Source organism: Apium graveolens, chromosome 5, assembly GCF_009905375.1.
Source record: "Apium graveolens cultivar Ventura chromosome 5, ASM990537v1, whole genome shotgun sequence".
In the NCBI taxonomy this organism is placed as follows: Eukaryota; Viridiplantae; Streptophyta; class Magnoliopsida; order Apiales; family Apiaceae; genus Apium; species Apium graveolens.
Window position 1 is genome coordinate 73,586,832 of NC_133651.1, and position 21,519 is coordinate 73,608,350.

General features: G+C 33.0%; 3 protein-coding genes across 3 annotated transcripts; all 3 read right to left on the reverse strand.

The window, feature by feature from the left end:
• Positions 1 to 8,281: 8,281 nt before the first annotated feature.
• On the reverse strand, positions 8,282 to 12,199 carry LOC141724176 (disease resistance protein RPV1-like). Its single transcript, XM_074526198.1, has 4 exons — positions 11,652 to 12,199; positions 10,293 to 11,382; positions 9,805 to 10,134; positions 8,282 to 9,718 (listed from the first exon to the last, which is right to left on the reverse strand). Exons 1-4 carry the CDS (start codon positions 12,116 to 12,118, stop codon positions 9,332 to 9,334), a joined length of 2,274 nt encoding a protein of 757 aa, XP_074382299.1. The 5' UTR covers positions 12,119 to 12,199; the 3' UTR covers positions 8,282 to 9,331.
• Positions 12,200 to 12,948: 749 nt separating this feature from the next.
• LOC141724177 (uncharacterized) lies at positions 12,949 to 16,525 on the reverse strand. Its single transcript, XM_074526199.1, has 4 exons — positions 16,250 to 16,525; positions 14,423 to 15,706; positions 13,412 to 14,040; positions 12,949 to 13,331 (listed from the first exon to the last, which is right to left on the reverse strand). Exons 2-3 carry the CDS (start codon positions 14,519 to 14,521, stop codon positions 13,444 to 13,446), a joined length of 696 nt encoding a protein of 231 aa, XP_074382300.1. The 5' UTR covers positions 14,522 to 15,706; positions 16,250 to 16,525; the 3' UTR covers positions 12,949 to 13,331; positions 13,412 to 13,443.
• Positions 15,152 to 16,344, reverse strand: LOC141660174 (putative disease resistance protein At4g11170). Its single transcript, XM_074467137.1, has 3 exons — positions 16,250 to 16,344; positions 15,616 to 15,706; positions 15,152 to 15,403 (listed from the first exon to the last, which is right to left on the reverse strand). Exons 1-3 carry the CDS (start codon positions 16,342 to 16,344, stop codon positions 15,152 to 15,154), a joined length of 438 nt encoding a protein of 145 aa, XP_074323238.1.
• Positions 16,526 to 21,519: the final 4,994 nt, after the last annotated feature.

Sequence of the window (21,519 nt, forward strand, 5' to 3'; positions counted from 1 at the left end):
GGTTTTAGGGTAAAACCGGAACCGGAACCATAAATCCCCGGTTTCTAAAATCAAAAACCATAACCACCGGTTCGGGTTCGGTTTCGGTTTCGGTTTCAAAACCCCGGTTCGGTTTGTAACGGTTCGGTTTCGGTTTTAAAACCGGATGAAAATAAAAAATAAACCTCATCACGGGAAAGGGAAGCGGAAAGAACCTTCCAATAACATGAATGAAGCTGGTAAATATGTTGTAGTGCTCTTAGTCACTGGAATATGCAGTTTTGTCTATTAATAATTCTCATTATCATTCTCGCTTTACTGGGACATTGCATTGATTTGATAAATAGTTTAACTTAAACGTCAATATAAATCATGGTCATATGTGGTTTATTTTAATTTTATCTCTTATGCGTATATAGTCTTTCTGCCTCTTCTCTTGTAAATTGTAATTTTCGTATATAGTATTATAATATTATGTTACAGTATAATCACTTTTTAAATACCTCTAGGTACCGACACTGCATCACTCACTAGCTTGCAACTTACAACAACAATAATAATAATAATAATAATAATAATAATAAAAACAACAACAAGTATTAATTTTAAGAATACATATAAATTATATAAATTATATATTTATTTATTTATTTATTTTAATAATCGGTTCGGTTCGATTTTAGTCGGTTCGGTTTTAACCTATAACCGGAACCGAAAGTCTTGGTTTTTAAAAATTAAAAACCGCAACCGCCGGTTTGGTTTCGGTTTCGGTTTTTTCAGTTCAATTTTGGCCGGTTTCGGTTCGGTTTCGGTTTCAATTCGGTTTTTTCTCACCCCTAATACAAATTACTCATTTTTGTTTCCCCGAGTGTGAACGGGGGACCTGTTGAGTATTCTAGTCTTACTAATGCAATCTCGTTTGAAAGATATCCCTGATATTAAATATGTGCTGGTACATCTAAACAAAGACTTGTGTTTGAAGACTGATACATTGGGCCTGTTTGGCACGCTACTTATAAGCGGCTTATAAGCTCTTAACAGCTTATCGACGAGTGTTTGTCGACCCAACTTATAAGCTGAATTTACAACTTATAAGCTGATAAGTTGAAAGTTGGCAGTGACGTACTTTTTTCCAACTTATTTTCATTTTTTCACTTTTTTCTAAAGTTTTGATTTTAAAATATAAATTTTTAAATATTTTCTAATTTAAGATTCATGAACTAAGATAATTATATTTAATAATTATTTGTTTTAATTCATTTAAGTAAAAAAAATTCTGACTTATAAGTAAATTTATCCAAACACTTATAGAACTTATAAGTATTTATCAACTTATCACTTATTTCGCACTTAATCATTTTAAGTCATAAGTTACTTATTTTAAGATTTCCCAAACGGGCACATTAATTTGAAGACCGATACATTAACAGGGAGTTTTAAGAGTTGTAAATTAACGACATCAACATGTTTAGGAAAGAAAAAACATCAACCATCTTTGTATATTTACTGCAAAGCAAATTCCCATATTTGAAGGGTAGTTTTTACTTATTCCAAACTCTTATATGATATTTGATTAAAATTTCTTTATCCCTTAATCACCTTAAATCCACAACCAATGAAATTTTAATATCCAAACCCCATATCTTAAATCAAGGGGAGGTAGGCATGAAACACGATGAGTAATTGATTATATTTTTCTTCTTCTATACGGTCTAAATGTTTAATATAAAATTAATTTAATGACTAAAAAATATATAAATAAATTAAATAAATAATCATCTAAATTACTTAAAATTAATGCTATCAAATATTTTTAATTATCCATATCCCTTAACACGCAATCAAAATATATAATGTATGATAACAAAAATCATGTGCGCCCGTTTAACCCCATTCCAATCTCTTACCACTTCGTCAATCAAATGATTCTACAATTCCCTAATCATGATTGGTTGGAGATTATTTCATAGTTATCCAACCCCTCCGCAAATAAATCATTGTGTAAGTACCTTCTGCAATGAATTATTGCGGAAAACAAAAACTGATATATTTTATTTTCCAGTAGTTAACTATTTTTATTCGATTAAAACTCAAAAATAGGTATAACCGAGATAATTTCAAACAATTAAGACGATAGCAGAGTAATTTCTTGTTCTTTTCATTTCACAAGTAAATTTATATTATTTTCAATTTTTTATGATTTTTTAAGTAATTAAATTTGAAAATTCGAATTAAGTGATAAAAAAGAAAAAATAATTTTTTTTTTAAAAATTCCGTAAAAAAATGTAGGAAAATAAAAACTTTTAAAAAAATATTGTAATTTTTTTTACTAAATTTATGTTAAATTTAATTTTTTTATAATTTTTGAAGTAATTTAAATATGAAAAATAGAATTAAGTAATAAAAAAGGAAAAATAAAAAATATTTTCAATTTTTTGACCAAATTTATATTATTTTTAATTTTTTATAATTTTTTAAAGTAATTTATATTTAAAAATTCGACAAAAAAGGTTATTGAAAATGCATTTAATGATCATTGCGGAAGGAGGTTGATGAAGGTGCATTTAATGCTTCCAAAATGAATTATTGTGGAAGGAGTATTCAATTCTCTAATCAACCAACGCCGCGGGCGAATTATAAAAAGTTTCTTCTCCTTCCGAATGATTCGCGGAAGTATATGCTTTATTGCGGAAGCAGTGATTTTTTTTAAAATAATTTTTTTCTGTCACAAAAAGAACAATAAAATTTTTTAAAATTCATAATAAATTTGATACCCCTTGTTGATTTTATAAAATAATTTGATATCATTGTTTTAAAATTTTTGAACATAAATATTATTTATTTTACCTTCTATATTGGTAAAATAAGTACAATAAAAAATAAAAGTAATAATAATTTAACAAATATAATATTAATTTAGAATAATTTATTTATGATATAAAATCCGGTTTGAAAAGATTAATATATAATTTTATATCAAACTATTTTAACGCATCATAACCACTAATGAAGTACTTTGAGTATAAATTCTATCATTTTTTTTCGAAATGAAGAATTTTGTACATTTAAATTTGATATATATATATATATTCAAGTATAATAAATAAACTATTTTAAAAGTGGGTTTCTTATGTTCACATTTATATCTTTCAAAAAGTATTTTATAAATTTAGTAAAAATATATTTTATTAACACTACAAGAATTATTAATAATGCCAACAAAATTTAATAACAGATAACATTCCGTTTGTAAGTTAGCAACGAATTGCCCACCGAACTCATATTTTTGAAAAGTCAAAACAAAAATAACATAAACCCAATGGAACAGCGACGGATATTTACCAACCAAATTCTTTGTTGGCAAAATAGGCGCCAAAAATTCCCGCCCTAATCTACCAACGAAAATGCTAATAAAATGGTAATGAATTGGAATCAAATTTTTGTTAACGGAATAGCAAAATAATAGCAACTAATTAGTGACGAATATGCCAACGCTTTACCAATGGAATTGATAAATTATTTTCGTTAGTACCCCGTTACTAATTCGTTATAAACATAGATCGGTTAGAACTTATCCGTTGTTGTTCCCTTAGTAAATACAGTAAATAAATTTAATACTGCCACCTACCTTCTAATCAACTTCCGTCTCAACCTACACTGTACTTCCAAATTTTGTATGCATTGTTACTTCTCCCTTCTTTTTCTTCTTCCTTTCTTGTCTTAGAATACAAACTGCAATTTCCCTTACTTATCAACATTTCTAACAAATTAAAGGATCGCAGCCGATTTAATTACTATATTTTAAGGTTAGTTTTTATTAATTTTCATTAATTAACTCGTGGTACATTAATTTTAGTTACCTTTTTACATGATGTATTTAGCTTGCAATTTTTTATTGATAATATTGTTACATTATATATCTTTTTTAATTTTAGTGAAATGATGAGACTCAATATATAATCCAGTATGAGTTTGAATAAAATGGTGACAGGTGATAAATTTCAAAAAACGAAAAGTTTGCTAGATGCATTGTTACCTAAATTGCAAATTTCATGGCATTCTGTTAGTATTCTTGTTTTACTAACCAATTTCCAGACTTGCCAACAGAACAGTCGTTGACAACAATAAAATTTCTTTCTGTATGTGTCATGAGTAAAGTTGACACCTCTTTCTTGATATAATTGTTGAATATGTAGCGAAAAATCATCATAAAATTAAACCTTAATGTAGACATCTGTTGTTGTCATTCTGTTAGTAATCTTTCTTGCTAACCGATTTGTTTCTATTCTGCAAGTTAAAATATTATGTACGATATTAGCTCATCACGAGGTATTTTAGTTACAATATTTTATTTTCTTTGCAGGTTACTAAAAAACTCAAAATGAACAATGATCGAACTTGGATGTATCAAAGGGTGCATACTAGAGGATTCTTAACTTCACAGTATATAAATGGATTGAAATTTTTTATGCAATATGTTATATATCGAGAAGAATCCATGAGTGGGAGAAATATTCAATGTCCATGTCTCAAGTGTGCGAATCATAAATTCTGGAATGCGGAAATTATGAAATTGCATTTATTGAAAAAAAGGTTTGTAAGAGATTATTATGTGTGTGATCGGCATGGAGAGCCATATGTTGCTAGACAACGTGGTGAAGAATTATCCACACATTACTCCAATACCCAAGGTGAAAAAAATGATGACAACTTAATGTACAACATGGTTTGTTGTGTATCAAAATGTATCAACTGATTAAGGCTCTCTTTTTTAGTTACAAATTACAGTAGTCTAAATTTTTTCATGAAGCTATCTGATAATATAAAAGCATGACTTTTGTATTAAAATATTATACTTAATTAAAAGAACAGAGAACGTACTTAGAATCTAAATATTGCAAGTACTTGAAATAAAGAAACCTGAAGATAGGTACATAACTATAACTTTATAGTATCTGAGGCATATGTAATACATAGTTTGATACTAAAATATTAACCATTTCAGATTGTGAGGATTCACACGTCTAGAACCTTTAGGTGAATTGTAATACTAAAATATTAGTATATGGATAGCTTTTTTATGAATTAAGGGTTTGTCTATGAAATTGCACAATTGGAGTACCTGGCTAGGGAGAGTTTATTAGCCCTATCTATTTAAGAAGATTAATTAGTTTGTGATTTGGATAAGTTGGTTGCTGTCTTTGTGATATCAGCTGATGACTTGTGATGCTCAAGTGTGTCCATATTATTAAATATTATTGATTTAGGCTAATATTACTGATTTTGGCTGGAATATTATTGTTGGGTGTAAGGAAACATTTCTCAAACTTTGTGAGCTGCATGAGAAAGCCGGGGAGCCTGTTGATAAAAATGCTATATTTCTTGAGGCCGCAGGAGGGATTGACAAGAAAAAGAGAGTGTGTGGAGTTGGTTCATAGCAAAGTCTATTTTATAAGTCGAAGAATCATATTCCTTGTAGCTCAACCTTTGCTGATGCTGAAAACTAAAAGCTGCAGGAGGAAATAAAAGTGATGAAGGATAAGATGAAAGAAATGGAGAATCAAATAGCCAAAAATCTCGAGGGTACTTCTGCACAAGCTCAGTCCCCTACCACCTTTAACTTGGATTCAGATAGCGAGAATGTTAACGAGTAATTAGTTCAGTATGTTTGGTGTTTTTAGTATGTTCAGGTTGCACTTGACTATATTTTGTTGTAGGACACTAATATAATATTTTAAGAACACTAACCTATGATCATATAATGACTAGTTCAAGCCTCAGTACTAATTGAAGACTGTATTTGGATATTTTATCTGGGCTTACAACTTGATAATTTAGCTCTTACCCTATTTTTGATTGGTTTGTAAGGAAATGTTATTTATATGAAAAAATGAATTTGTTACGTTTTATTGTATTTGCATTTGAATAGATATAGAAAATATGTCATCTCAAAAAATGAAAATATTGCACAATATTTGAGCAAGCGGACACCAGTTCTTTGTTAGTAAATTTAACAACCGAATAGTCTGTTAGTATCAAAAATTGAAAGTTCCGATAGTTTTCTGTTACTAAATTTAGCAATAGATTTTTCGTTAGGAATTCGTTGATAGAATTACTAACTACATTTTTGGTTAGGAATTTGTTGTTAGAATTACTAACCAGAATTTTCGTAAGGAATTTGTTGATAGAATTACTAACCAAATATTATGTTAGCATGTGGTGTTTTTTTGGTTAATGTGGTGTGTTATTAATTTGTTACTATTTTGTTGTTAACTTAGTAACAGAACACTCAATTCGGTTAGCAAGGTACTTCCCAACAACGTTTTCTCTAACCGTTGGGTTCAGTTGGCATTCGGTTGGAAACCTATTTTACCAACGGATTTCCTTAACTTGCCAACGAAATATGCCGTTGGCAATAACAAAATTTCTTGTAGTGTAAATAATACAATATTAATATTTTTTTAAAAATATTACTCGTTTAATTATACTACTGTTACATTATTTTGAGAATTATGTACCTGGGATGGTTTTTGATTCATAAACTCATGGTGTCATGAGTTTACGAATCAAAAACCTTCTCCGATAAACGTTTCTCGAAATAATCTAATAGTTATAAATATAAAATGAGTATTATTATATTTGAATTATAATTTTATTATTTAGTGATACAATTTTTTAGAAAAACTTAATTTATAATAGTTGAATTATTTAATATTAACAACATAATTTAAAAAAATGCAACGATGCTATATTTATTTTATTTTAAAATAATTAAAGAAAGAAATAGCCTTCTCCAATGATTGATTGGCTGATTGCGGATATATATGACTTTTGTAATAAATCATTGCAAAAGTAGAAGTGACTTTCAGGATAAATCATTTGACTCCAGCTATAAATCATTGCAGATTTCTTTTTGGAAGTTTTGATACAGAAGTGCACTATTGAAAATGCCACCCTACTGTGAAATGTGAAAACAAGACTAGTGCACAGAACTATGTTTGTTGTGATTAGCACTGAGTAGATGCATTCAGATTAAACTAAAAAGCATTGTTATATACTTAATTACATGTGAATGCGCGTATACGGCCGAAAGTGATGCCACTGATTGAGGGTTTACAATAAAATACAAGTGATTGCATGTTCGTGAGTCCAAGTGACAGATAAATTAAGTTAATTAGCTGAATGAAATGAGCCCAAGGTTGAAAACTGAGCCATTAAACAAGTCCAAGTAGAAATTATTATTACGTTAATTAAATATTAACAATTTGATAGGTAGGAAGGATTGTCCGTTAGTGGATCATGTTCAATGTTTCTCCCCTGGTAAAGAGAATCTCATTGCTATGGACGGTGAACTAGCAGACGGGCGCCAGAGTATTTAAGTACGTTGCTGTTAAATTATTTCGAAAAAGATATATAACTTCAAATTAGTTAAGAAGATTATCGGACATGATTAAAAATTCAGAGATATTTGAGTTACTTAAAAAGAACTTCAACACATTCGTATGTTATTTTTTTGTAACTATTTTTTTTTGCATTTTATATCAAATTGCCCACCGAACTTGTTAAAATGTATTAAGTAGCTACTCAATCTCCATGACTACTCATTTAAACCACTAAAATACTAGTATATATCACTCCGTTAGATTTTTTAAAATTTTTTAAAAAATTTGTAGTCGTATATTTTTGTTAAACTGCCAACACATAAAATTGAGATAAATAACGAGAGTACTAATTGAAAGGAAATATTCTTTTCATCTCTACGTTGTATTTTCAAATTAATGCTGCAATTGCAAAATACCCAGCTTTTATTTTACTTGTGAAGATAACGATTATTTTAGGACCAATTAAACAGATATACAGATATACAGATGAGAGAGAAACACCCAAGTTTGCTGATAAACCATAATAATAAAAAAATACACGGAAAATACAGCACTTCTGTTAAAGAATTTTAAAAAATCTAACGGAGTGATATATACTAATATTTTAATGATTTAAATGAGTCATCGTAAAGATTGAGCAGGTACTTGATACATTTTAACGAGTTCGGTGAACAATTTAATATAAATCCCATTTTTTTGTTACTATGATGACTTATAATTTTAAAAATAAGTATCTGTTATAAAACATCTTCTGGATAAGTCGGTATCAAAACGGGACAACACAGAATAAGATTTTAACCACTCTGGGATATCAGTTCGTGCTTTTCTACGTGGCTTTTGATAGATGGGCTTCTTGCATAAGCTCTTTTAAAGGAATGAATCAGATTTATAAATGTTTAGTTTGGTTTACATGCAACATGTGTTCTAAACTGAATAGCCGGAGGAACTTAAGAGTAACACAAAGCTGCACCTGACGAAGCACAAAAAAAAAAAAAAAGTTGAAGGCTATTTCAGAACTACTTTCTTATGTATCTTCATCGCACAAAAAAAATTACCCCGCACTGCAATACCTCATAATCTATGCAACACGACTCAAAGGACAACTCAATAAATTCTTTTGTATCTGCAAAAACTCCACTTGATTTACAAATACTGAACCATATCTGATCTGACCGACCATGTCTGACCTCGTTGGGAAAGATATTGGTCTTAATGTCAAAGACAGCGGGTGAAATGCAATCAAAGCTTCGCATATGGCAACGAATCCCAATTTCTTTTCCTACGTAAGAATTCTTAGATTTGGGACTAAACACCGAAGCAATAGCGAATCCATTCAACTTGAAGGAAGACCAGAGTGGAGCACTTGGCTTCCTTCAAGCAAATACTCCGATTTCCATATAAATCAAAATTTGCCTGCCCAAGGAGTTGTGATATTTTGCTAGCGCCTATAATAAAAAAAATAACTAACTTCTGATAAAAAAAAAAGAAACGAATAATTTGAGAGAGAGAGCTTGTGGTAGCAGCATGTTGAACAAGCCTTCCAACTTTTAAAACTCTAGTAGTTTTGTGCAATTTGCAAATGCAAAGAACAAATCAGTGTTTTTGTTCCTAATTAGTGGTTTCACGCAATTCATGGCATCAATCAACTCAATGGTAGATGGAAGTTGTGGCAACGCTTGAAGGTACTTGCAGCCCACCAGTCCTAGCCTTCTAAGATGAGAAAGTTGACCCACGTTTGTAGGTAAAATAGCAATATCTGTCCCACTTCAATTCAAATCCTCCAGTAATGGTAACTGCACAATGTCGTTTAAGGATGGACCAGATATATTGCAGTGGCTAACACCTATAGTTTTTAACATATGTAAACATGACAGTGAAGGTACTACTAAAGCCATGGGACACTGCTTGATTCTCAAGAATGATAAAGGCCAGATATTACAACTCCATGAACTAAATGGGACGCCGGCACATCATCCCAAGGACAGCTCTCTGAGGTTGGTGAGGGACATTCCGGAGGATGGTAATTTGTATAAAGCAGTTCCATCAACGTGAAGCTCCAGTGTAGTTTGGACTCTGTACAGCTCCTCAGGCAGATTATCTAGTTTTGAGCAGCCTGAGAGATTTAGAATCTGAAGAGAGTCCAATTCAATGAAACTTGGAAAATGCAAGAGGTTTCTGCAGTTCTTCAAATTGAGGAGAGTGAGCCTTTTCAGAATCCCAACCGACATGTGAACCTCAACCAAACTGGTGCATCCTTCAAGATCCAGTTCTTTCAGATTCGGAATATTTGTAAAGTCTACAGTAGTGGTAAGGTTATGACAATGCCTGAGCTTCATATGTATCAAGCTCTCTAAACACTGCTTCCAAGAATGAAGAAATTGCATTTACCAAAATTATGCATGAAGAAAAGTTATGTATAAAAATGATTAAATAACATACATACCTTAGTTCCTGACCAGAGTTCTTTAACATGGCTATATGACATGTCAAGTGTAACAAGGCATTCCGGGAAAAATGTTGATGGCAAGTACTCAAAAGGATAACCATGCCAACAAAGCAATCTTAATTCACTTGACAAATATTCAGGACTTCCAGAATAAATCGTCTTAGAATCTTCCCTCACCATGAGATTTTGTTCAACATCATATACATCCTGGCACCCATAATATAGTTTTAGTATTCGAAGAATCTTCATTTTTGTAAAGGTCGAACTACCAATGCAAAGTCTTGAACTTGACAAGTTGAGGACGATGCCTTCAATTGCATCAGTTCCCTGCAAAATGACAACAATGGATATATATAAAAAAATTCAACATAAATCAAACTGGTGTGTAATCTCATGAGAAGAAATATTTTTAGTGTGTATTTTTATGTCATTCATATGCAGGTAATTGACTGAGATTAGAATATTATACCAGAGGAATAGAGTACCTCATTATTGTTCAATACTTTGCAAACATCATCAGGAATCCACAATCTGCTATGCAATGCAGGCTCTCTAAATTTTTCACGAACAATCTCCATGCCCATTCTTTGAATCAATCCTAGCATCTGTAGCTTCTCATCTGCCGATATAGTTATTAACAGTTTATCAACTAGAGCGCTCATGTTGGTATCTGAAAATAAATCACAACCATCTACTATTCGTGTTACAAAATCTCTGTCTTCCCCTCTGAAGAAACAAGCAATATCGAGAAAGATTTTTTGTTGAATCGCGTCTAGGCAATCATAACTTGTTTTGAGCTTTTCATGTATCTCAGCGTGAGGAAATTTTTGGAGTTTTCTCAGTTTATCTTCCCACTCACAAACGTCCTTACCAAATAGAAACCGGCCCAATTCTTCAAGTGCAAAAGGGTGTCCTTCAGTATACTGAACTACAGCGTGGGAAAGAATTTTGAATTTGTCTTTTGGATATTTTTGTTTGAAAGCGTGCAAGCTAAAAAGCTCTACAGCTTCATCATACTTTAAACAATCAACCTCATAAATTTCTTTCACTTGGTGAGCTAGCAACTGTTTATCTTTACTAGTCACGATAATCAGACTACCTGGACAAAACCAGTCATCATTCCCAGCTAAGGCTTCTAATTGCCTCCGATGATCCACATTATCGAGGAAAATTAGTACCTTTTTAGATCGCAGTTGCTTCTTGATTTCACTAATTCCTTGACCAACACTACGAATCTTAAGATCCCTTGTCATAGTAACGTCATTAATAAGCTGTTTCTGCAAATGAGGTAGACCATATCGTTTTTCAAACCAACTAACATCTTCGCAAAAGCTGCAGCCATGAAAGTGGATATACAATTTGTTATATATGGCTCTAGCAACAGTTGTCTTTCCTACACCACCGATGCCACATATCCCTATCATGTGAACCTTACTCGACTGAATAAATTGATGCAACTTCAGTTTTTCTGCCCAAAAATATAGGCCAACTAGATTTTCAGCAACATCCAAGGGACCGTGACACAAAGCCTTGAAAATGTTCTTTGAGATGATATCAATAAGAGCTGACTCATACCTGTCAATACCAAGATATCAGCTTCTAATGATAATCAGATATGCATATGAAGAAATATGAACAAGTACAAATCTTGTACCTCCTACTTGGGATATTTGAGTAGACTTAGCAAGTGGGCAATCTATTATTAATTAGTAACACATCACTTGGACAACATCAAACATGTAAAAACACTCTTAACATGTCATTGTAATAAGCTAGAACAAATAAAATTGTAATGCCTTTGTCCATTTGTAAATTCTAACATGCCATTAAGCTGAAATGCTTACCCATTAGGCTCAGATTGAAGACTCTTTCCAGAAAAATCAGCAGAATCAGCTAAAGCTTTCCTCCAATCAGGAACTTCTTTCCTTAAAGAATCTTCATGAACCTTGAATGCCTCTCTATAGCTATCAAGTTGATACCTCACCACAGCTGGCTTCACATCATAAAACACAGTCCTGATTTCATACTTCTCCTTCTCCATAGTCTTCAACTGTATTATTTTAAGAACTTCATTTAAACACTTGGTTGATGAAGCAAAGTTTTTCGAGAAAACTATAACTAAAAATCTTGAAACTTCCATTGCTTCACTCGAAGACATCTCTTCTTTCCCATCATGAAAACAATGTATGCCTTTGCGCTTGAAATCACTAAAAAGATGACTCATGAAGCCCTTGAGAATATCTTCATGGAAACTTACAAAAACATCATATTTCCATCTTTGAGTAGAAGGTGAAGTATCTGAAGATGCCATTTAGTATGAGTTCTTGATGTGACAAAACAGGTTTTAGATCTAGCATATGAATGACTATACTGTATTATACTCCTACGTGATAATGTATATGTACACAAAGTTACAAACTACAAAGTTAACATCATATATAGGATTTGATTTTAGGCTTTTTAGCAAACCTTTGTTGACTTAACTGTAATGGAACTCTACAGGTCACTTTCAAATTTATCCTTAACTTTTTACTGCGTTCACTAGAATCTATAATTGTCCATAAGTACATATAAATTATCCCCACTTTCCAAACCTAATTTAACTATTAAGAAGTTACGCAGAAAATACTTGAAATAGAAAGTATAGTCATCTTACACAATTTTTGAATTGATAACAAATTTTAAATTGCTACAATAGCTATGAATTAGATTTAGTGATACCGAAGCTATCTGAATGATTTATGAATTGGGACTGATTTTTTAACATGAAATCAGAACACAGGACAGAAGATTCATGTTCAACTCCCCGCCCAAAGATAGGCGATAGTCTTATGATCTTCGGGTTATAATCTTATGATATTTTTGTTTGTCAAAGTAAGAAACTCCTCGACTGTCATTAAATATTTTAAAATAAAGATGAAGATAAATTAATTCAGTTCAATATTCTTCCTCTCCTCAAGCAACAATCAATTTAGAATATTGATCTTCAACCGTCTAATCTTCACTATCTATCCTCTAACCGTTTTTTCACTACTTTTTTTTATAATATTAATATGCAAACATAGGATTTTCAATGATACCACTGGTACCTTACCGTGTTGAGAAGCCGACACTATTGAGAAATGGTGACAATTAGAGAAGTCAAAACAACAATGATCGATAGAACCATCAGGGATATCCCTTTTAACTACAATAAGATACTGATAACTAGTTTGGGCGAAAAAATACTGATAACATATGACAGCATGTCACCAAAACGACTTCGTTGGCTGACCATTCCATACGGTCCAGGTATTCAAAATGCAGCAATATTTCAAAATTTGCAAAACAGAACAGTCAGCATATGTAAAGCTGCTAGCCCTCGCATATGTACACTGTATGGTGAAATATATTGGAGCAATGGAGCGAGACACACGAATCTGGATGATCTTCTAATCCCCTATATCCATCACATAAGCATTATGCTTCAGGTGATCCACAAATAACAGTTCAGGTGGAGTTGTGGTGATCTACTATCAACAGTTCTGCAGGATAACAAGTTAAAGTGTTAGGAGTGAGCATAATGATGCATCATTCATTTTGTATACAATCTTTACAACTATACCCTTTCTGTTGATTGTGCACAAGGAATCCTGGCTATACTGCCTCGGTATCTTTATCTTTGCGAACAATATGGACAACACTACTACTTTTATCATTATTTTCATCAGAATGAGGTAGCCATTCAGTTATTCTCGAACTGCTTTCAACTTCATCCTCATCATATACAAGTCTTACCACACACTCCTTCCGGTCACAGCAAATTCCCCATATTTCGAATTCAACTTCAATACTATCCTTTGCCATTTCCCATCTCTTTTCCCAGTCTAGTGTAGGTACTATATAACTTAACCAGACTTGATCTGACTCCATCAGCAAAAAAAAAAAGACTTGATCCGACTCATAGCATCTTGTTTCATTGGGAAAAAACTCAGTTTCAACACCCGTCCCACATAGGCAAACATCATTTAAGCTCTGCAAACTGTAAGAAATTTCAATCAATGTACCTTTGCTGCCGTTAGGATTTAGAGGAGTAAATACAGCACAAGTAGCAAATCTTTTGAACTTGCGGAAAGACCATGGTTGAGGTAGATCTAAACTTAAACGAGCTCCTGCATTTTTACGGGTAAACCACTCTGGAACTCTTTCTTCTGGAAGAAACAAATCCATGGATCTGTGTGGATCAACACGAAGCTGCATAGTGAAAAAAGAGTACACATTACAGGAATGTAATATTTACAGATCACTCTAGAGTGAATTCTGCCTGAAAGCTTAAACAGTTAAGGTACCAGGTGGATGAAGGTTTGCAACTTGAAAGTGTAGCAATTATGGTACTCCTTTTAACCTCGGTAAAGAGAAAAGAGCATAGTTTTGGAATATTTTTTTTTTGATTTTTGCAGTGTACAGTTTCTTTAAAGTGAGTGGCTTAATTGTTTTCTTTAGCTGTCCTGGAATGCATCTTGTCCTGCGATAGTTCTGGTTCAGTTTTCGACATATTTGTTTGAAGAAAGAAAAATTATCAATGATCACCTTGTGTGGAAATTAATTATTCAGATTGAAATAGATAGAAGCAAACCTGTGGCAACAACATACTGGCCAGGCGTTCCATGGTTTGATTTTCAGCCAGTTTTAAGCAATTACTGAGATCATATAAAAAAGACTTGCTCTCATACATAAATGATGGAAATTTAAGGCTGTGCAATCCTGTGCATCGAGGATATCTAATGTAGATGGAAGTAGTGGTAATACATCAAGATTCTTGCAGCCTACCAGACCTAGTCTTTTAAGTCCAGAAAGTTGGGAAAGCTCGAAGGTAAAGTTGCAAAATCATTACCACTTAGATTCAAGTTCTCCAACGATACTTAACAGCTAATGTCTATAAGGTCTGCTTCTGAGAGCTTGCAGTGGCCAACATCTAGATCTTTAATCAGACGCAGACCTGAGAAAGGAGGCAATATCAAAGCTGATGAATTGTGTTTCCATGGTAAGAAGGAAAGCGAGAATATTAATTTCACTGATTTAGAAGGGATAGTGTTACGTCCTCCTATTGATAGTGCTTGAAGGTTAATAAGATACTTGATGGAAGAAGGGAACTCTTTGATGATAGTTCCTCAACCATGTAGCTCCACTAGACATTTGCTTTTTCCCGGGCCCTCAGCCAAGCTGTCCAAATTGGAGCAGCCTGTGAGAATGAGAGTCGGAAGGGATTCTAATTCTAGATGAGCAGGAAAACTCTCAAGTTTCTTGCAGTTTAGTGTAATAAGATTTTTGAGGTATGCAATAGACGGGTGAAGCTCAATCAAATTTATACAATATTCGAGATGTAGCTCTTCAAGTTTGGAACTAGAGTGAAGTCATTGGTAACAATGATAAGGCTTCCCAGGCCAAACCAACTAGGACTTCCAGCTAAAGCCTTCAGTTGCTCGATGCAGCTTACATCATCAAGAACTATGAGGACACTTTTAGAACTTAATAGTTGTTTAGTCACACTGATTCCTTGACCAATACTAGTTATGTACTCATCTCCAGCTTTTGTAATGTCATCAATGAGTTGGTTCTGCAAATATGGCAGTCAATGCAGTTTTGCAGTTCCTTTAACATCTTCACAAAAGCTGCTGCCTTCAAAGTGGATATGCAATAGATTATAAATGGCTCTAGCTGTGGTTGTCTTTCCTACACCGCTGATGCCACAAATTCCTACCATATGAACTTTAATTGGGTCGACAAACTGCAACAAATTCATTTTTGCTGCGCGAGAATCCATCCAACTAAGTTCTCGCCAAGATCCAAGGGGCCATCGTTGGTCAACAACTGAAAGATGTGTTTTGATACACCATCAATAAATGCTGACTCGTTGGAACTGCAATAAATAAATAAATTATTATTAATAACTGCAAAGGTTAGTATTGATTGCAATCAGTATAAAATCCTTGGTTCTACCATGGATATGTGTTTAGTGCTGCAACATCTCGGCTTCATACATACATGTATTTATACGGTGATACATTTGTAGTGAACAAATGAATTACTGCTACTCCAATTTATAATTCGAGGGTGAAATTGTAAATGTTTTTCTAGAAAAGAGCAAAATCAGTTATGTACAGAAAATATCTGCTTAAGGTGTTGTTCTTTCTCTTCTTCCTCAAATTTGGGTATCTAATATTCAGATTTAATGTGAATCTACCCAGCAGTAAAAATTAGATTTTCTAAAATCAACCATCATCAAATGCAAGAAAAAGAAATCCGACAAGAAAGCATTAGGATTGTTTATCTCTGTATTTAGAAGCCAAAAAGAGCGTTAATTAGCATAGAGCCGGAGAAAAGATAATTTGCAAAGGCATCTTCACTTAAGGAACTTTGCATTGTCAGGAAAAAATATTCAGTAGTCAGTACTGGTACTTACTCATCAGCAATATTGTTCCAATCCCATCCAGGCAAGTGTGCACCCTTGTTTAAAGCTCTTCCGGTTGTTAACCTCTCTAATGCCTCTCTTTTCATGCTTGTCCAGATCTTTCTGGTAGTTACCACCACAACGTTTGTCGAACATCTGCACCTCTAAAACTCAAGAACACATCATATCTGTATCGATGATCAACAGAAGAAGAAGAAGAAGAAGCCATTAGAAAGTAAGGAAAAGCTAATGTATCCGTTTAGCTACAGTGTCCAAAGAGAAACAAGGAGTTGCACAACTTGGTAGTTAAAAACAAAAGTTGTGGTTACGCCTGTAAAACAATTTGAAAAATCTGATATTTCTCCGAAAAATCCGCATCCTTATTCGAGAAAAAACGGATTTTATTCGTATTCGAGAAAAAACGGATATTATTCGTATTCGAGAAAAAACGGATATCCGTATCCAAATTCGGGATATTCGAATCTGAAACTAAATACATATATGATATTTAAAATATATAAATATATAATTGTACATAATTTAAAATTAATTTTTTAGTTTATAGTGGGTAAATGTATTAAATAATACGTTTATACAAATTTTATATAATTGTACACATACTTTATATATATAAATATATTATTTGTATTTAATCATAGAAAATGTTCTATAATCATCATCAAAACGGTAGGGCTAACAAAAAAATTCAAAAAATCTGATATTCGTCCCAAATATCCGCATTCGTATCCGAAATAAAGTGGATATTATCTGTATCCGAAATAAAGCGGATATTATATGTATCCGAAATAAAATGGATATTATCCGTATTTGAAAATTGCGGATATCCATATCCGCATTATTCGTTTGACAGTTCTGGTTGTAGTTGCCCAGCTAAACAAATAAATTTGGACAATCGATCAACAAAATTATATTTATCATTTCATTGAAGTGTGAAAGTAGGACTTGAGGAGGACTTATATATGTTTGTCTAATTGAACAGAGTAGGTAATTGCATGTACTGTATATCTGTGGATAAGATTAATTAGTATTTGATGCACTTTCCATGTACTCGATTAGGCCCTCGATCCTCGATGTAGCGAAAATCCGATCCAACCCGATCCGATCCGAGGTCATTTTAGCGGATATGGATTGACCTATTAAAAATCCGATTCGAGATCCGATCCGATTAGAAAAATCCGATTATAAATGGGGCGGATATGGATTTAGGCTGATCCGATCCGATTTATATATAAATATATAATGTACTAAAAATAATTTTTATAATTTTAATTTTAAATGTATAATTCTCGAGTCAAGTCTCATTATTTATATTTCGTTTGGTTTGATCTCTCTAGTTCAGTCCACTTCTATAACCCTAGTTATTTTATCTTTTATAGTCGCATAACCAAGTCTCAATTCATATAACACTTTCATTTCGCAACATCAATTTTTTTCATTGTTAAAATTAAAATAGTGTACAACCCAATAGTATGTTTGTTTCATCAAAAGCGAATTGTAGTTCATAATTTATCTTGGGACTTTATTGTATTTTACTTGTTTATTAATATTTTTCGGAATTGTCAATTTTATAAAGATATTGTAATAATTTAGTTAAAAAATAAATATACATAAATGGAGCAGATATTCGATCCGAAATCCGTGATCCGATTGGATCCGGATATAGGTCGGCCTATAAAAAATCCGGAACTGATCCGATCCGAATTCAAAAAAATAAATAAATATGGATATAATTTAGGCCGATCCGATCCAAACCCGATCCATTAATAGCCCATACTCGATGGAAGAAAACAACACAACAGCAGCAGGGGTAACTAAATATTAAAAAAACTGGCTAATTCTCCAGACGATAGATCAAAAAGCAAAAGTTTTGGACCTTTTGGTTCTTTAAATACATGTACACACGATTACAGGCTCCGTCCCTTTTATGGTACAACTGAACAAGAAATTCATTTTTTTGGTATAGATATTCAAAAAATTCCAAAAATGGTACAGAACGCCTGTACTAGGGGGGATTTTCATTTGACACCCAGAACAAGTGGCGTTCTAGGGTCCTTTATATTTTTTTTTGCGAGAAATAATGACTTTGTTTGTTTTGTTTTGAAGGGAATAAAATTAGATAAAGGGCTATTTTTGGACTCTCATATTAAAAAATGGAAAATGTTTTTAGTAAACTTTTTTTTTGTTGGCTTGTAATGTAAACCTATTTTATGTGTGTATTTTTTATTTTAAATAAAATCCCGTACAAATAAGATTTTTCTAGAACCGAAAAGGGTGTCGTGCAATGTGAGATTAAAATTTTTAGGTGAGGGCATGTTTTGACATGGGCGTATGTAAATAACCGTAGATTTATTGGTTTCCAAATTTTTTTGTTGTGTTGTAATGTAAACCTATATTTTGGGAAAATTTTAATTTGGAATTAAAAAGTAATATCACTAACATTTATATAGCTTCGAAAATGGTGTATTGAGCGGCGAGTGCGTAATTGTCAATCGAGGGCATGTTTGTGCGTAATTGGCAGAAAATTTGTTGGGTCCATTTTTCTATTATTTGGTAGGTATGTAAAATATATTTGTACTGTATATGTTACACTTTAGTTTTTAATTTGAAACTCGAGAAAGGGTGTCATGAGGGATAAAGAATTTAAAAGTACGTTGTAACGGAAAGTGGGATAATGAAAATGATAAAGTAGGAAGTGCATTGCAACTGAAAAAGGGATAATGAAAGAACTCTCAAATTCTTTAGTCATCGGCAAGATTAACAACATAATGATCAAATTCTTGATCTTCAATCTCGTTAGCTTTCTCTTCATTTTCTTCCTCATCCCCTTGAATGTGAGGGGATGTATGCTTATGACCTCCCTCCCCATTTTTGTGGGTTGATGCGTGCCTACTCGACCGAGTTTGACGCGGTGGCCACGGGTCGGGGCCGTGAGTGCTATAATAGATGTTTGTAGCCATACCAGCATCATCGTGGCCTTGAGAAAAATCCCCAAGTTTGACAATATACTTAGCATATTTCTTATCCCACTACTGTTCCTCTTCACATATCTTTTCACTCCTACACCTTGCGACTACATCCTCGGCCTCCCTTTTCCTCATCTCAAGCTCGTCCTCCATGAAGTGGTAGTATCGACACATTTCTTTTAATTCATAATCATGTTCTTCCTTTGAAATGTTACCATCGTTGAAATTCTTATTAATGTTATCTTCGTACCGGATCGATGATTTCATAAACTCGAAGTGAATTTCCCCGTACCCAATAAACTGTTCATTGTCACGGATGGCGAATCCTTATGCAGCCCGTATAGCTTGCATTCTTCGGATAAATTGTTTGACCTCACTGATTTTTGCTCTGTGAGATTCAGTAGGTGCCTGAGATTCGGTCCATTTATACCAATTAACTTTCCCGTTGTTACGCATTTCCGAGCTTGCGTGTCCCTTGCCCTTGTCCATGACCTCAGTGTATGAATCTAAAAATGTGGAGAATGTTAAACTAGAGAGGGGTGAAATTGAGATGATGACTTATAGGTCCGCAGATATTTATAGGGCAAAAAATGAACTGGTAAAACTTTAAACTTTGAACTGGGGCAATAATGATGAAGGTGAATTTAATAGTTTAAGTTTTCAAATCATTTAAAACATTTGCACGTGACTAAAGTTCTGAATTATTACATGTGCATTACCTTTGAAAACACACAATACTTGTTTCAACTTATCTTATTTTCGAGGAGATTCACACATGAGGTGTTTAATGCAGTGATGGAAAAGAAGAATATATTTAAGGGAAAAAACTATTACAATGAGGCAAAGAAATTACATTATTAGCTAAAAATCAGCAAGGTTAACAACATATTCATCAGAATCTTCACCAGACTCTTCATCCTCAGCCTCTATCTGTAGGTGTTGCTGATGATTCACAACGTACCTTGCTATTAAGTTATCGTCTTGTTCGATAAGGTTGATTTCCATTATGTCATATTTTTTGTAAACCTCATCCACCTGACGTATACGTTCCTCCTCCGTTTGGGACATATCGTTATAGGCCCTTTCAATCTTCATTTTATCAGCTTTTATTTCATCCAATATTTTCTGATTAACCTTACCATATGATTTCTTCGCGGTTTTGGATTCTTTCTTTTTCCTTCCACGTTCAACGGATTCAGCTAAACTTAGTTGACGCATACCTCTCTTAACATTTGTAGGCGTTGCATGCCCTTTGCCCTTATCCATTTTATGTGTAATAAGATGCCTACAGTTTGAACATATTGTTTAAAGTTATGAAGTATGATGTATTTATAGGGAAAAATGAGCCTTATAGTGGTACAGCGTAACGGTTATTTTGCATTCTTACCGTATACTCAATGACAAATATAATATTAATATGTCATCCAACAACCACTGAAATCTTATCAGCAACAGCAACAATTAATTTGCAAATATGTGATTTGAGTTGTCATTGATGTTTTCCGTACTGCCTTTAATAAAGACTTTGAGTTGTCATATTTTCACATGCTATTATCTTCAATTATTTTGAAATGACTACTCGTTGTAGTGAAAGTAAGAAAAATGAAATGTCATTATGTAACAACTGTAGAGCGTGAATAAAGATTGAAAGCAAAATAAGATTGTCCTTAATAGTCCATTGCGTGTTTGAATTACTTTTATCAGTGGGTTGTATAGTTTATTACTGTCATTCGAAGTAGCTTTACAGTTGTTAGAACAAATGAAAATGCGAGTAGATGAGTATGGAGTTTATTGTCTCATGTTGGCAATGTGTTGCAATATCATATTTCCCGTTATCATTGATGTATCATTTTATTTTTCCAATGGTTCCCTTGTAACATTATTTTCATTTGGATCAAGTTTTAAATTGTTTAAGTATGCACCATTTGGAGCTAGTTTAGAAAGCATTTTGAATACTAATATCGGGAACGAAAATGAGTTGATCGTGACATAATAAAATACAACAAGTCCGAAAGTGACCATAACTAATAAAGTAAAGTCTAAACTGCATATAAACTGAAAACATGGCATAAATAAAGATGAGAAGGCTGGGAACATGAGCAACAGTACTGATCAAGTACTGATCAGCCACAGAACCTACCGCCGGTGAGGCATAGCCTCCCTTTCCCTTTTACTGCTCTAGGGGGCTGCTGCTGACATGCACAGGAGTATCGGCTTCCTCATTAGCGTCATCCTGCTCATCACTGTCATCCCCCATATCTTCCTCCTGCATCTGATGGGGTGTATGCATCTGACGCC